Raw genomic sequence first — 12,099 nt, forward strand, 5'->3', positions numbered from 1 at the left:
AGTCTACGTCAATATTTACATAGACTAAGACGAAGAAAAGAAAGGGGAACGCAAATAGTGTAGTGGGCGCTATTTGTGTTCCCCTTTCTTTTCTTCGTCTTAGTCTACGTAAATATTGAAGTAGACTAAGACGGCGAAAAATAAGGAGCGCAAATGGCGGCGGCCATAGCTGCTGCCATTTGCCTACGCTTCTTTTTTTTTTTAAACCCAGACGTGATAGGGTTTAAAATCGTCGGGGGGGGGGGGGGAAGGACACAGACTGCAAATGGTGGCGGCGGCAGCCATTCAGAAGACCAGCCGCCGCCAAAGCTGCCGCTGGAGCCGCCACCATCTGGAACATCCGCCCCAGGTAAGTCTCGTCCCGGGGGAAAATCCGCGGGGGGCGGGGGGTAGCAGGCCATTCCGTGATGAATTTCGGGGGGCCGAATGCACTGGCATTCGGCCTCACCGAGATCCGTTGCGGAATTCTCTGACATCCCTAGCTGAAGCTAGTAAAAGGCATTCCGAGCTGCCGCGACCACTTGGGCCTCCAGCGACAATGATGGATCTAGGAGTACCCCCAGACTACAGACCTGATCTTTCAGAGGGAGTGCAACCCCATCCAGAGCCGGCAATGAGCCTATCTCCCGGACCTGGGAACCGCTCACCCACAGGGCTTCTGTCTTGCCAGGATTCAGCTTCAGTTTATTGGCCCTCATCCAGCCCATTACTGAGTCTAGGCACTGATTCAGGACTTGCATAGCCTCTCCTGATTCAGATGTCACAGGAAGATAGAGCTGCGTGTCATCAGCATACTGATGGCATTTAGCTCCAAATCCCCTAATGACCGCTCCCAGCGGCTTCATATAGATGTTAAACAACATTGGGGACAAGATGGTACCCTGCGGCACCCCATAGCTCAGTTGCCAAGGGGCCAAGGAATAGTCACCCAATGTTACTCTCTGAAATTGGCCCCGTAGGTAGGACCGGAACCACTGTAGCACAGTGCCTCCAATACCCATCCCACGGAGTCGATCCAGGAGGATACCATGGTCGATGGTATCAAAAGCTGATGAGAGATCAAGCAGAATTAACAGGGTTGCACTCTCCCTGTCCCTGAGATTGCTGGAATTGGGCAAAATTGGGGGAAGCTCTCAGGGAGAGCCTTCAGATTTTGGCTTCTTCAGGGAAATCTGCACATATGGGGAAAATTGGTTGCTCTCCATTCATAATAATGTAGTTATGGGGAAAGCTTGGACAGGGGCAGGAAACAAGCCTCTCTCATTGGTTGAGCAGCCCCTGCCAGTTTGATGACGTTCTACTCCCCCTACCGCACCTGGAAGTATGTTCCTTTCAAGCGCTGTGTGACCCCTGAAAACCGGATTTTAAAGTTATGCTACACTCGGCTTATCTTGCTTCGTGTATCCCTGACGGACCAAAGCCAATCCCATGAAAATCCGGGTAATACTCCAACGCGCTTCTCATTCCTTTGTCGTGAAGATCCCCACCAAGTCAACATCATTTCACATGTTATACAGTAGCAAGCCATCAAGTATAACTCCGGTATCCATGCCAAATGACATCAGAGCTCTCTGAGGACCATATTTGTGATGGTTTTGTTTTTAAATGGTTGCTGTATTCAGTATTTAAATGTACACTTTAAATCTTTGATGTATTCCTAAAATGTAATGCATCAAATGGACCTATGTGTGCTGATGGAAGAAAAACAAGTATGAGGCTGTGATCCCCAACCCCCAGTTTAATTTCTGGTTTTGAGTAGAGTTTGTGAAACTCACATGGAACTAAAGAAAGAATTATGCCTAACCTATTTTCTTTTGTCATGCATTTGAATGGTCTTGAAACATTGACAACAAAGCCATCTCTCTCTTGTGTGAAGCTAAATAAAATTCTAATTAGCCTCACCAAAATTGGCCTATTTCAGATTCTCTGTTTTTTTCCAGTTTTTTCCCCCCACTTTTCAATACCTGTGTCCCATGACCGACACTGTAGAGTTCTGAAGCTTTACAAATCATATTATTTAAAAAGCAAAGGGGATAATAAAATGGCAAACTTTTGTATGTTTCATTGTTGGGACCAACATGGCAGGAACACTCTGATCTGATTTCACTGTCATTGAAATAGCCTTAGATCTGCCTAAAACAGGATTGCTTGGACTCCCCCGCCCCCCAACCACCACGCACAGTGTATATAATGCATTCTGGTAATTGGTTGTGAGGATAGGTTTCTCAGGTTGCTCTTTACAGTTTTGGAGCAAACAGACCTGCTCCAGCACCTTCTTGCTGTGGTGTTTACTGAATAAACATGTTGGGGAACTGGCTGCAGATGCCCTCTGGGTTGGAATAATCAACATGTTTTTGTGACACATGGAAATGCATCTAGAGTAATAAACTCCTTTCTATATTTTCTTCCTTCTTTCCTTAACAGCTGTTATAGGCGAAAATGCTTTCTAAAGGTGGGAGGGGAATCAAATTAATCTTTTATTTTTATTGCTGGATTCCTCAATCCCACCCCCCCAATCTTTAAATATAGCATGGAATGATAGTCTGATGTTGGCTAGTGCATGTGTTGGCTTTGGTAGAATTAAAATGTGGGAAAGTTAGCATTATATTAATCTTAAGTCCAAAGTCTGTCTTGGGTAGGGTAGAATAGGGAAAAACCCAGGGAGCTCAGCATATATTACTTAGGGTTCTCTCTGTGAATTGTCACATGATGGCACATCAGGCAAAGTTCATTAAACCAGCATAAAACTCAGTGCCAAATAGCTGCTGCTTGATGATCTCCTCTAATTACTTCTCTAATCTGTAATTCTGAAAGCTTGGAAATTGACTCTTATTGACAAATCTCTCTTTTAAATATACTCCGTTGAAAGTCTTCCTCCTGAGTGGGTTGGGTTTTTGTTGTTGTTCTGCCATTTATTCAGTCTGGGTGAAATCAAGCATGAAACACAGTTATGCAAGTATGAATCAACTGTTTGCTCTGGGAGTTGCTGAATAGTTTATGGTGGCATCCAAAACATAATGGGGTTATACAATACTTAATATCTCCAGGAATACCTGACCAAATGAAATGTCAAACAGTGGGTGGTTCCAAGACTTCTACCATCTTTGTTTGTTTAGAGTTTTGATGTAGTTCTTAAAATTTTGCATTCTATGCTCAAGCTATTTGACAAGCTTTTCCATAATTTTGAATAGTTATTATTGAACATTTGTGTGGAAAATTTACATGGCTTTGGGTCTACTGTGTATACTTTCAGGTAAAGAAAATCATTCTGATGTGTTCAAAAAGACAGATTCCGTATTAATAGGTTTGGATCCAGAGCAGCACTTAGAGGAGTTCTGCTCATGCTGGAGGAAGGGGGCGGGGAGGTGATCTTCTTGATTCCTACTTTCTCTATCTCCTGAAAAGGTGCTCTTTTCTGGGCTGGGAAGCCCTCTGGAGCAGCTTGGGAGGCTGCAAGGGGGAAGGGGAAACATTGCCTCCCCACCCCCTTTCTCCAGTGGGGAGCCTTTGCTGGATCCCAGTGCCTTCCATTCATGGGATGGCTATTCTGCATCCATAACAGCATAAGGAGAGCCATTCTGGATCAGACCAAGGGTCCATCTCATCCAGCATTCTTTTCACACAGTGGCCAACCAGCTGAGATGAGTTCAGTAGCACCTTTCTCCAGTAACTGGTGTTCACAGGCATACTGTCTCTGATACTGGAGGTAGCATATAGCCATCAGGACTAGTAGCCATTGATAGCCTTATCCTTCATGAATTTGTCTAATACCTTTTGAAAGCCATCCTAGTTGGTGGCCATCACTACATGTCTGCCCACCCCTGGTCTATTCTGACTGTTAGCAGCTTTTTACATCACCTTCTACCTGATCCTTTTTTAAACTGGAGATGTCAGGGACCTTTTGTATGCAAAGCATGTGCTCTATCATTGAGCTATGATCCTTCCCCTAATGGACAGGTAACGCGGTACCAACAGGAGGTGGAGAGAATGTGGTGTTACAGTAGCCAAAATGCTGTGAGGATGAATGGAAAGCTGGTGCAATATCACACCGCCCCTTGATAGATTTTTTTCCTGGTGAGGGATGTAGCAAGCCATCTCTGCCATACACAAGAACATAAGAACTGCAGGTGTACCATTCACAATGGACAGTGCTGTCCATGCACCCTGCCATGTAACCTTGGACACTTTTCTTACTAAGAGGTCAAAAAGTGTGAGACATCTCTCAGCCTGCTTGTATTCCCTTTCTTTGGTCAGTTTGAGTTTTGCGGGGGGAAAACTGTATAGTGACCTTCACTTTTAACATTATGAATATTCCTTAATCATTGTGGTATAGTGGAACCATCCCAGATGAACTATTCCTTCCTTCCTTTCTTTTTATTAGTTGGTGAGTCTGGCACTGTCAACGTATGTTGTGAACAGTACGCACAGCAGTCTTCACAGCAAACAAGGATTGCCTGTAATAAATCAAGTTATTAGCTGGACAACATTAGGTAAGCCTACCTATCTTGATGGAGATTATCTTGGGTGCAGATCTGGCAGGTAAAGAGGTGAACGTTGGCTTACTGGTCTTTCTTCTGTTTAAGAATGTGACCTGAAGGTACATGCCTTTGACCAGCAGCTGCTAACTTCGGAAAGGTCATGTTCTGTAATTACTTATAAATAAAAGTATCCTCAAGCATCATCCGGAAAAAGAAAAGACAGATTCAACACATGGAATGGCCATACTCAAGTTTGTATGAGCAATTTTGATTTAGAAACAGGCTGATGTTTGCAGATGAATAATGCAGCGTGGCGTTAATGTCTCATTAAGTAGTTTAGAGTTCAGATGCAATAACATTCCTGATCCTGGAGCTGCAGGAATGTCAGGCGGGGGCTCATTCTGTGCACCACCACCCAGCTCTAAGCAAAGGAGAGAACTGCAGAGAGACCAGCCAAGGAAGCCCCTTGGGGCCTATAGCTCAGTGGTGTAGCTCATACTTTGCGTCCGGAAGGTCCCTAGTTCAATCCCTGGCAGCTCCAGTTGAAAGGTGAAGGGAAATGCCCTGCATGAGGAAAAGGCCCCTCTAGGGGCTGGCAGAGCTGCTGCCAGGTAAAGTAGACAGTAGTGAGCTTGATGGACAAAAGACAGTGTGGTGTACTGATTAGAGTGTTGGAGACAGAGCAGGAAGACCCAGGTTCAAATCCCCACTCAGCCACGAAGCTCACTGTGTGACATTGAGCCCGTCACAATCTCAGTCTAGTGTGCCACATAAGAGGAGCCATGCTGAATCAGACCAAAGGCCTATCTAGTCCAGCATATTTTTCACACAGTGGTCACCCAGATACCCATTGGAAGCAGGATGTGAGTACCGTAGCACCCTTCTGCTTGTGTTCCCCAGCAACTGGTATACAGAGGTAATATATAGCCATGATGACCAGTAGCCTTTGATAGCCTTCTTCTCCATGAATTTGTCCAATCCCCTTTTAAACCCATATGAATTGGTGGCCATCCCTACATCATGTGGTAGTGAATTCCATAGTTTTAACTATGCCCTGTGTGAAGAAGTACTTCCTTTGATCTGTCCTGAATCTCTCACCATTCAGCTTCATGGCAAGTCCACAGGTTCTAGTATGATGGGAGAGGGAGAAAAATGTCTTCCTGTTGACTTTCTCCACACCATGCATAATTCTAAACACCTCTATCATGTCTCCACTTGCCTTCTTTCTAAGCTAAACAGCCCCCGATGACCACCTGGTTCGCATGTAATGATGACCCATCGGTTTAAAAAGGCAGGAGCAGCAGGGAACAGGCGTGCCAGTCATGGATTGCTGAGCCAATTGTGGGTTATGCAGTAAAGTGGAAGAGGAGGGTGTGCTGCGGGTGGCACGTCCATTTCCCGCTGCTTGCACATATCTGACAGCCCATCGTTTTTTAAAGTACTGGGTTGTCATTACATGCAAACAGCCCCATGGTAATCTTTTCTCCATAGGGGTATGAACTTTCCTCGTAGGCTTGTTGTAAGGATAAAAGCAGAGGAGAGAACCATGCACACTGTCAGGGAGCAATCCTATGCCGATAGGCGGTCGCCGCCAAACTCGGAGGCAACCGCCTATCTAATACATGGCGGGAGGAGCGCAGCAGGGATCCTCTTCTCCACACTCCAGCCGCCCTGCATTTGTGGCTAGATGGCCGATTTTGGCTGTCTAGCCGCAGGACGTTGGAGTGCAGGGTAGGGAAGCTGGACGACATAGTGGAAGCATCATACTGACACTTCTGCACTTCCCTCCCCACCCCTGGAAACATGCTCCTTTTGCCCCACTGCGCTACTCTTCTGAGCCAGGAGATGATTTGTGCTGCCTACGAGGCAGTGGGGGAGGGGGCGGGGAGGTGGTTCTCTGGGAGCCGACCTCGGAGCTCATGAGGTCAGTTCCTGGAAACTGGCCAATCCTATGGCCGTCTAGCCACTGTCTAGTGGCCATAGGTTTGTGCTCTTAAGCTTCTTTGAGGAAAAATGGGATATAAATGTAGTGTGTGTTTGTTTATTTAAACAGTCTGATGTGATATAGGGCAGCTTCATGTATTCCATATACCAGTAAGTCCAAGCTGGTTTGGTTAGTTAATGAGGCACCAGACATTCAACCCCAAGCACCGTTTCTAAGAACATTTTTCAAATTCTGATACAAATTTGAACCGGGGACTTTCAAGTGCTGAACCTTTCTTTTCTGTTTGCAAGACAAACATGTCTTGATACTTGTATTTATGTGTAATCACAGAGCATGGAATTTCTGCTCTTTCCAGCTGCTGCCAGTTTAAGGGCATGCACACTGACCCCCAGAAAGGCTCTAGGGAGTCAGGCTTGCATATTTTGTCTCAGCATCTAGGAGACTTGCTGTTGCCACTCCAGGCTGGCTACCAACAGCCTTTGCCTTCCCAGTCCCTATCGACTTTTGTCTCAGTCCACTGTTAAGTCGACAGGAGTCAGGTCTGCCATTTGCCACATGATCAAAGTTAGAAGATGCATGTTCAGCACCAGAAGTCTCTGAGTAGTCATAAGCCAGAGTAGGTCAGGTGATATCCCTCTGGCAGTTACAGAAGTCTTCTGGATCAGACTTCCTAGACTTACTAGGAAGTTGCTGAGAGCAACTCAAGGTGAATACAGACTGTTTTTGCCTTTGTCTTGCTTTACCTATGCCTCTGCTTTCCCCCACCCCATCCCCTACTTGGCAGGAGTCAAGTCTGACAGCTTCATGCATTCTGCTTCTAATTTATGGCCAGGAAATAAAGTGACCTTAGGTAGTATAAATGTCCCTCAAGGGATACATCAAATACTCTCTTGTTTCTGGAATGTTTTGCTGGCTTTCAGCACTTGCTGAAACATGACTGAAAAAAACATTAGGTCTACATGCATACATGTGTATGTATACACGCAAGCTACTCCAGATACCGTGCAGGAGAATATGGGTGGTGCTGACAGTTACAAGATTATATTTTGTGCTTTATATTTTGTTATTTATTTAAAATGATTTTTAAGCCACCTTTAAGGGTGGAAGCCTCTCAAGGTGGTGTGCAAGATAAAAACCATACAAAGTGGATACAATAAATATCCATCAGAACATATTCAGTAAAACCCATAAATCAGATTACCAATAAAAATCAATAACAAGAGAACTTACCAATAAAACCAGAAGCCCAGACATTCCAGGAGGACAAGCATGTGGGTCTTCCTGAAGGCCTGCAAAGGAGTGGCCTCTTGAACCACCCAGTGGAAGCCGATTCCAGAGGTGTGGGGCTACCGTAGAGAACACAGATTTATGCTGGAACACAGTTTGGTTGTGGTGTAGATACCAGCTGTCAAGGTTCTCCTATGACCTGGAGCCCCTGAGCATCCCCTTAAGGATCTCTTTAAGAGCCCCACCTCCTTTCTTTTAAACTTCCCCTTCCCAGTAACGTGGGGTTTAGGCCGTAGACATGGGGTGATTGACACTCCAGACATAGGGTTCAACCACAACAGTTTACTGGTAAATTCAAGCAAGCAAATCACAACTAAAGGTATTGACACAATAGAGCTGAGTGATACAAAAGGCATTAAGAGAAAATAAAAGTTGCAAAACGCAAGTTCCTTTACCCTAGCTGCACTTAGACTTCTCCAGGCTGCTTCTTCCTGCATCCTCTTCAGGCTTTGATCTCCCCGACTCTGCTCTTACTGGCTGTCTCGCTCTCTTTATGTACTCTCCTCCCTCAAAACTGAAAGTACTGTTTCAACCCTAAAGAAATGAAACTTAACTGGGGAAATGAACCTGAAACTTAACCAGGGAAATGAAACTACTCCTCTCAGCGATATCCCCTCCCAACAGAAAAACCCAGGCCTTGAAGCCTGATCTTTTTTACCTTTCCTTGCCTCTATAGGCCTCAAACCTTCACACCAGCATTCATTAATTTAAAAATAATAAATAGATGTGCTTGAGCTCAAGCCTACCTTGAAACAATTCCCTCTTAGCTGAAAGGTGTGGCTCTCTAATCGTTATGGTTGGCTGTGGTTACTTATCAGTGAGGGAAAAATACTTTCCACATTTTCAAAAGCTTGGCCTTTTTGTTACTATTACATATCTAGCCCTGTTCAGGCACTTGCCTAAATGTGTGAGGGCTTAAAGTGGGCAGAGACTACCACAGAATACACACACATATGCAGATTGGCCCTGCCCCCCTACGTCTTGGGCCATGCTGGCCCCTTGCCTGTCAGTTCAGACCTTGCCATGTTGAATTGGCAAGTTCTGAAAGGGAGAACCTTCTGAAAGGTTCACCTTCTGAAAGGTTCACTTGAACACGAGTAGAACTCTCCTCGCGATTGGGCAAGGTCTGAACTTAAGGGGTGGAGCCAGCATGCGTGGCCCCAGCTCTCTACCGCCTGTAAGCCTTGACATTACAGACAAATGCCTGAACAGGACTTATAGAAAAGCTTCGAAAGCAAATTCCTGGACTTATGACTGGTGAGCCTTGGCTCAAATGTTGTCCTTTCATATGCAAAGCTTGAGAAATGATTAATCAGTGATGTGATGGAGTCTGTTCTGGCAACTGGGCCATCCCTGTAACACTGTCTAGGTGTTTACTAGATGTGCTTTGGAGCCAGGATCCTTCCCTCACCTTGCTGCCTCTTGGGGAAACTAATTTTGACCCAGTCTCTACCCATCTCCATTTGGAATTCCAATCCTGTATGGTATGATCCAAAGACACTTGCTGGGAGTCAGTCTAAAGTGTGTGTGTGGTTTATGTGGTACTGCCTTTCTACCAGGGACCAGATGACATTAGTTGCCGTGGCGTCATCCACTGATGTTATCTAGCCTGCGAACGGCTGTGGGGGGGTCATCTTGCCCCCAGTTCCTTTAGTACCCCCTGCACCAATGTAAGTCTTTGTATTGGAGGAGGGGCAGGAAATCCAATGGAAATTTTTTAATCCAAAATATTCTCCTTTTTTCATGATGCAAATTCAAAATGGTTGTAGCCTTTATGCAGTGAGATTTTCACCAGGGAGTGAAGAATGGGACTCCCCTGTGTTGCCATTCTGCTGCATCATTAGCTTCCAGGAATGTGAATGCAAATTAGCTGATAGCTCACAAATAATCCACTGTTTCAACCTTTTGGAGCCATTGTGGAGGTATTCAAATATTTTTGCATTGACAGATAATACTCTATCCATTGCAGCTACATCCTTGATAGTGCCAGTATTAAGTCCCACACTTCTCTTCCTGCGGCTGATGAGCATACTTCTTTCTTTGATGTCAACGTATCTTCTGCTTAGCACAGGGTAATTCTCTCCTTTATAAATGAAATTTCAGTATATTTTGTATGTGGGGTGTGTGTGTATAGTTGTATAGGTTAAGCAATTTGAAGTCATATACTTTATTTTGCCAGGTTCTTGCAAATCTACCATTGCATTTAACCCATAAGACAGAAAGTTCCATTTATTTTGTATCTGTGTGTATGTTAAATCTCAAAGCTGGCATATGTCTGTACATTATGGTAAGCTCTTAGCCAGTGGTCAGTGTGAAGCTCCCAGATGCATTTGTGTTATCCACGGGACAGTGTTAAGGACACACATTTTAGATCTGAATCAAGTCTCTAAATATTATGGTTACAAAAATAGGTTAGAAAATGTGAAGCCCCCCACCCCAAGAAGGAAAAAAGATCAGAAGAAGGAAGGCAAATAAAAATAAAGGCTTGGATTATTCACTTTTTAGTTCTTGTCTTCAAGATCATAGTCACCCTTGAAAATAATCATTTCAAATTAAGAGAGAATTGTCAACGTATCTTCCAATTGTTTGGCATTTGCTGTGTTAATCAAAATGATATGCAAATGAGGTGAAATATATTCAGTTGAATGTGGAGATCTCTTCTTCATTGTGGCCATCAGTTGTTGAACAAGTATCCCCTGCCCCATGGTTAGTGTTCCATATGTAAGGGGTGGTTATGGAAAAATAAAATCAATGCCTTGGGTCCTTTATTTATATTCACTTACTGTCAAAATGTGTGTTGATGTAGGTATGAAGCCCTTTTCCCTCTGGCATTGGCTTTGTTGATGTTTGTGTGGATAAATATGGAACAAAAAGCAGTACAACGTTATGGAGTTTCACTTAAACCAAAGGTAATGCTTCAGTATAATGATGTTTATCCTGAGGAACCACCACTTAGAGCTTTTCTACATGAGGCTGTTAATCCACTGTATCTACTTTCGGTTTTGTCGCAGAATTGAGACCCAAGCACTACACAAGGAGCATTTCCTTTCCTGCTTTTCCACTACACAACCTTTAGGTGGCTCTGTGGTATCGCAGAATAGTGCAAACACACAAGAGGAAATTGTGCTTTCTTTTGCTTTCACAATTAAATGCCACATTTTTCCTGCTCTAAGAAACCTGCCAAAAGTGCTGGTTAGACACAGAAATGAAACTGGAGGGTCATGACATCATCTAAACAATGATGAATATGGAATGATGAGTGCACGATAAATGTCTCGTATAGAAAAACCCTTCAGCCCCAAGTTACTGGGCAATAATTGTCCACCGGCTTGCTTTATCTTTAATAATTTTTCTGCGGTTTGCTCTTTCTGGTGTGGAAGGTGATGTGATGGTGCTGGTGACTAGGCATTCTTTGGCTGGTGTGGACACTCAAAAAAAGTATTTTCTCTTTCCCTCCAATAGTGGAAGCCCAAAACAACTAGGGAGTGCAGGGGCAGAGACTCAAGCATCAGTGGCCAGCTCCACTCCACAGGTGCAATTGCTATCCATAAATTTATTTTTTTTATTTATTTAGGGTGTTTTTACCCCACTCTTCAGCCAAAAAAGGCTCTCAGAGTGGCTTACAAAGATGAATATTAAGACAGTCCCTGCCCTCAGGCTTACAATCTAAAAAACATGAGACAAAAGGAAAAGGGAGTAGGAGGAAGGAGGGGAAGGAAAGCAAATACACCAGTGACCAATGTATAGGACCAGGTTGGTCTCCCCCCTGTGATGATGTTCATCCTGGGAGGCAGGAGGTGCAGCCCCCCAGTGGCCCTTGGTTCTCTAGCCTGAATCCTATCATATTTTTAAAAACAGAGGATAGAAATGGGAAAGCCCTTATGGTGGTAAACCTGCTCTTTAGCTATGGCTGCAGAACATGCAGGGTGGCTGCAGGGGTGACAACCAAACCATGCTGTCTGACGCTAGAACCAGTGTGATGTGGCTGCTAAAAAAACGAATGCAATTTTAGGCTACATTAATAAAGCCTAGTGCCCAGATCATGAAAAAATAATAGCACTCCTGAGAGGCCACATCTGGAGTATTGAGTTCAGTGCTGGGAACCGCATTTTAAGAAGGATATTGTCAAACTGGGGTGTGTCCAGAGAAGGGCAATCAGGATGGTGAGGCGTTTGGAAACCAAGTCCTATGAGGAATGGTTGAAAGAGCTGCGGTATGTTTAGCCTGAAGAAGATTATGGGGAGATATGATAGTTGTCTTCAAATATCTGAAGAACTGTCATGCAGAGGATGGAGTAGAGTTGTTCTCTGTTGCTCCAGTGGGCAACTAGAACCAATAGGTGGAAATTGCATGGAAGCAGATTTCAGCTAAACATTAGGAGAAATTTTC

At 44.4% G+C, this 12,099-nt stretch overlaps 1 protein-coding gene across 11 annotated transcripts in view; it reads left to right on the forward strand.

Moving 5' to 3' along the window:
- The window catches only part of PIGN (phosphatidylinositol glycan anchor biosynthesis class N), a 116,314-nt gene that overhangs the window by 69,209 nt on the left and 35,006 nt on the right, over positions 1-12,099 (forward strand). For 10 of the 11 annotated variants that reach the window (XM_084850539.1, XM_084850536.1, XM_084850533.1 and 7 more), the window contains 3 exons: positions 4,382-4,490; positions 9,680-9,782; positions 10,517-10,619. In XM_084850539.1, the coding sequence (XP_084706665.1) occupies positions 4,382-4,490; positions 9,680-9,782; positions 10,517-10,619 (315 nt within the window). Of the gene's footprint in view, positions 1-4,381; positions 4,491-9,679; positions 9,783-10,516; positions 10,620-11,172; positions 11,243-12,099 lie in introns of all 11 variants that reach the window. The other variant, XR_014790275.1, reaches the window with a different exon arrangement.

This window comes from Heloderma suspectum, chromosome 4 (genome assembly GCF_057233095.1).
Source record: "Heloderma suspectum isolate Gila_16-S chromosome 4, 16-S_ref, whole genome shotgun sequence".
Classification (NCBI taxonomy): Eukaryota; Metazoa; Chordata; class Lepidosauria; order Squamata; family Helodermatidae; genus Heloderma; species Heloderma suspectum.